The following is a 3162-nucleotide window of genomic DNA, read 5'->3' on the forward strand; positions in this document are numbered from 1 at the left end:
CGCCTCCTGAGTGAGGCAGAAAGCACCGGATTGGTTGGTCCAGCTGACGTGGAGGTTGTGGAGGAGGAGGAAAATGAAGAGGATGATCAGGAGCCTCCCCGGGACTTCCAGGGTCCTGCGGTGGTGGACTACGATGAGACGGGGCGGGGGATGAACATGAGGAGGCCTTCAGCTGCCATGTGGGGCCTCTTGGAGCCGCAGCTGGCCCAGGTGCTGCTGGACAGGTGAGTGGCTCGTCATCATCAGTCAAGTGATGAAGAAAGTGCAAAAATTAACCAGAAGTCTTCTTAGGATGGATCCACAGCTGGTTCAGAGTCTTCTGCAGAGAGTCGGACAGACGGGCCGGGCCCCCTCAGAACCAATCCGAGACCAAGATGCCCTCAGGTGAGAAAGAGGTCGGATGTCCACTACCATCCAATCAGAAATGGCTCCGCCCACATTCTCATCACCTGTTTCTTTTGTAGGCAGATGGTCACTAAAGTTCTGTCCAACATTGGGCCCAACCTATCTCCATCCATCAGAACCAGGAGGGACCTGTCCGTCAAAGAAACTGACCCTGTAAGCTCCGCCCACAGGAGAATTCGACGCTCCCTGGATGACATGGCTCCTCCTTCGTCACCTAGTGACCAGACCCCACTCCTCCGGGTGAAGAGGCTCGAGAATGAAGACGAGGAAGAGGAGAATCTCCGCCCACAAGCCATTGGGCTGCAGATGATGAAGCGCATTAATACCATGGCAACTGCTGACACGGAAGAAATGAATCATGGGAGTCACGGGCGCCACCGAAGAGCGGCCCTGACCTACGACCCCCAGGTCCTAATGGACCAGATCCTGGAGTACCTGAGGGAGTGAGAGGAGGAGGAAGAGACACAGGAAGACGAAGAGGACAATTGATGTTTATCTCTTTGAATCACTTCTTTAGTTTTGCTGCTTCTGTAAAAACTGTTTGTTTGTTTGTTTGTTGTGGACATCAGAGGAACTTGTTCCTCTGTTGTGTGTCGTGTTTAAAACTTCATTACCCATGAGCCCCAGCAGGCATTTCTGCACACGCCCAACAAATCTGTGAAAAAAATCCCCAAAAACTAAAAAACATGTTTCAATGTGGACCCCTCTGATTGGCTGAGTCCCCACAGCAATGGTTTCTGGGAGATGGAGTCAAACCTCTGCATGATTAGAGGCTTTGTTTGTTAGACAACATGATGGACAGCGTCATTAACCGTGGCAACAGCTTCTCTGCTCTGTAATTGGTCGCTTGTCTTGGTGTTTCTGTACTTGAGCTCGTTGCTGTGACAACTCGGCCCATCCGTGTCACAATAAGAAATAAAGGCTGTGAAGTCCAAGTTTGTGTTTGTGCTGCTGGTTTGTTGTTGTCCTTCTTCAGGGTGGACTCAGATGAGTCAAAGGAAACAGACTGCCGGCTTCTGTCAGCCCTCAGAGTTCAAGTCGGGGAGACTCTCAGTTACTAGAAACCGGATTCCAAAAAAGTTGGGACACTGAACAAATTGTGAATAAAAAGTGAATGCAATGATGTGGAGGTGCCAACATCTAATATTTTATTCAGAGTAGAACACAAATCACAGATCAAAAGTTTAAACTGAGAGAATGTATCATTTTAAGGGAAAAATCTGTCGTTTCCAAATTTCATGGCGTCAACAAATCCCAAAAAAGTTGGGACAAGTCCATTTTTACCACTGTGTGGCATCCCCCCTTCTTCTTCCAACACTCAACAGACGTCTGGGGACAGAGGAGACCAGTTTCTCCAGTTTAGAAATAGAAATGCTCTCCCATTCATGTCTAATACAGGCCTCTAACTGTTCAATCGTCTTGGGCCTTCTTTGTCGCACCTTCCTCTTTATGATGCACCAAATGTTCTCTGTAGGTGAAAGATCTGGACTGCAGGCTGGCCATTTCAGTACCCGGATCCTTCTCCTACGTAGCCATGATGTTGTGATTGCTGCAGAATGTGGTCTGGCATTATCGTGTTGAAAAATGCAGGGTCTTCCCTGAAAGAGATGACGTCTAGATGGGAGCACATGTTGTTCTAGAACCTGAACATAGTTCTCTGCATTAATGGTGCCTTTCCAGACATGCAAGCTGCCCATGCCACAAGCACTCATGCAACCCCATACCATCAGTGATGCAGGCTTCTGAACGGAGCGTTGATAACAACTTGGGCTATCCTTGTCCTCTCTGGTCCGGATGACATGGCGTCCCAGTGTTCCATAAAGAACTTCAAATCGTGACTCATCTGACCACAGTACAGTCAAAGGTTTGTCTTCAGTAACACTGTACAGTCGTAGGTTTATCTTCAGGAACACAGTACAGTCATAGGTTATTGTCTTCAAGGACACCGTACAGTTGTAGGTTATTGTCTTCAGGGACACCGTACAGTCGTAGGTTTGTCTTCAGGGACACCGTACAGTCGTAGGTTTGTCTTCAGGGACACTGTACAGTCGTAGGTTTGTCTTCAGGAACACAGTACAGTCGTAGGTTTGTCTTCAGGGACACCGTACAGTCGTAGGTTATTGTCTTCAGGGACACCGTACAGTCGTAGGTTTGTCTTCAGGGACACCGTACAGTCGTAGATTTGTCTTCAGGGACACGTACAGTCGTAGGTTTGTCTTCAGGGACACTGATTATGGTGTTTTGTAGCTCTGATAATGTCGGCTCCTCATGTTGAGTCGTCAGTTCATTTTTAGCTTTCTTCACGTTCTGTTTAACTGGCGTGCTGGGTGTTGAGTTTCATTCACCGTTATTTTCAGCCGGACTAGCGTAGGAGTGCATTTCTCTAACAGTTTTTTTTCTTTTGTTGTTTCGGTCTCCATGTCTTTAAGCTGAATCAAGTTAGTATTCTTTGGTTAAATCATTTTTCTAGTTAGCTGATGTACTATGTAGCTCTTAGCTAGTCGGTTTGGAGCGGGGTAATTTCTTCTTGTGGGGTAGTTCGGGGTAGTTCCTTCTGGGCTGGGGAGATTACTCACGGTCTTCTTTATTGTCTTTGTGACTGCTGGTGACAATTAGTGTCTTCTTGGGTTAGTTGTACAGATACCGCTTCCACGTTAATGTACATCTGATCTCATCATTATCTTAGTTCGACCAGTCACTCCGTCATGAGCTGCATCATGCTAACAGGAAATCACTCTGTCATGAGCTACCTCATGC

General features: G+C 47.5%; 1 protein-coding gene across 1 annotated transcript; it reads left to right on the forward strand.

Annotated features, from left to right (window-relative positions):
- Positions 1-9: 9 nt before the first annotated feature.
- Positions 10-1340, forward strand: LOC119429770 (the record flags this gene model as incomplete). Its single annotated transcript, XM_037697331.1, has 3 exons — positions 10-224; positions 292-384; positions 465-1340. Coding segments are annotated over 3 exons (696 nt in total), but the record flags the coding sequence as incomplete, so codon positions are not given.
- Positions 1341-3162: the final 1822 nt, after the last annotated feature.

Source organism: Nematolebias whitei, unplaced genomic scaffold, assembly GCF_014905685.2.
Source record: "Nematolebias whitei isolate Nwh7 unplaced genomic scaffold, NemWhi1 Nwh_scaf_7281, whole genome shotgun sequence".
Lineage (NCBI taxonomy): Eukaryota > Metazoa > Chordata > Actinopteri > Cyprinodontiformes > Rivulidae > Nematolebias > Nematolebias whitei.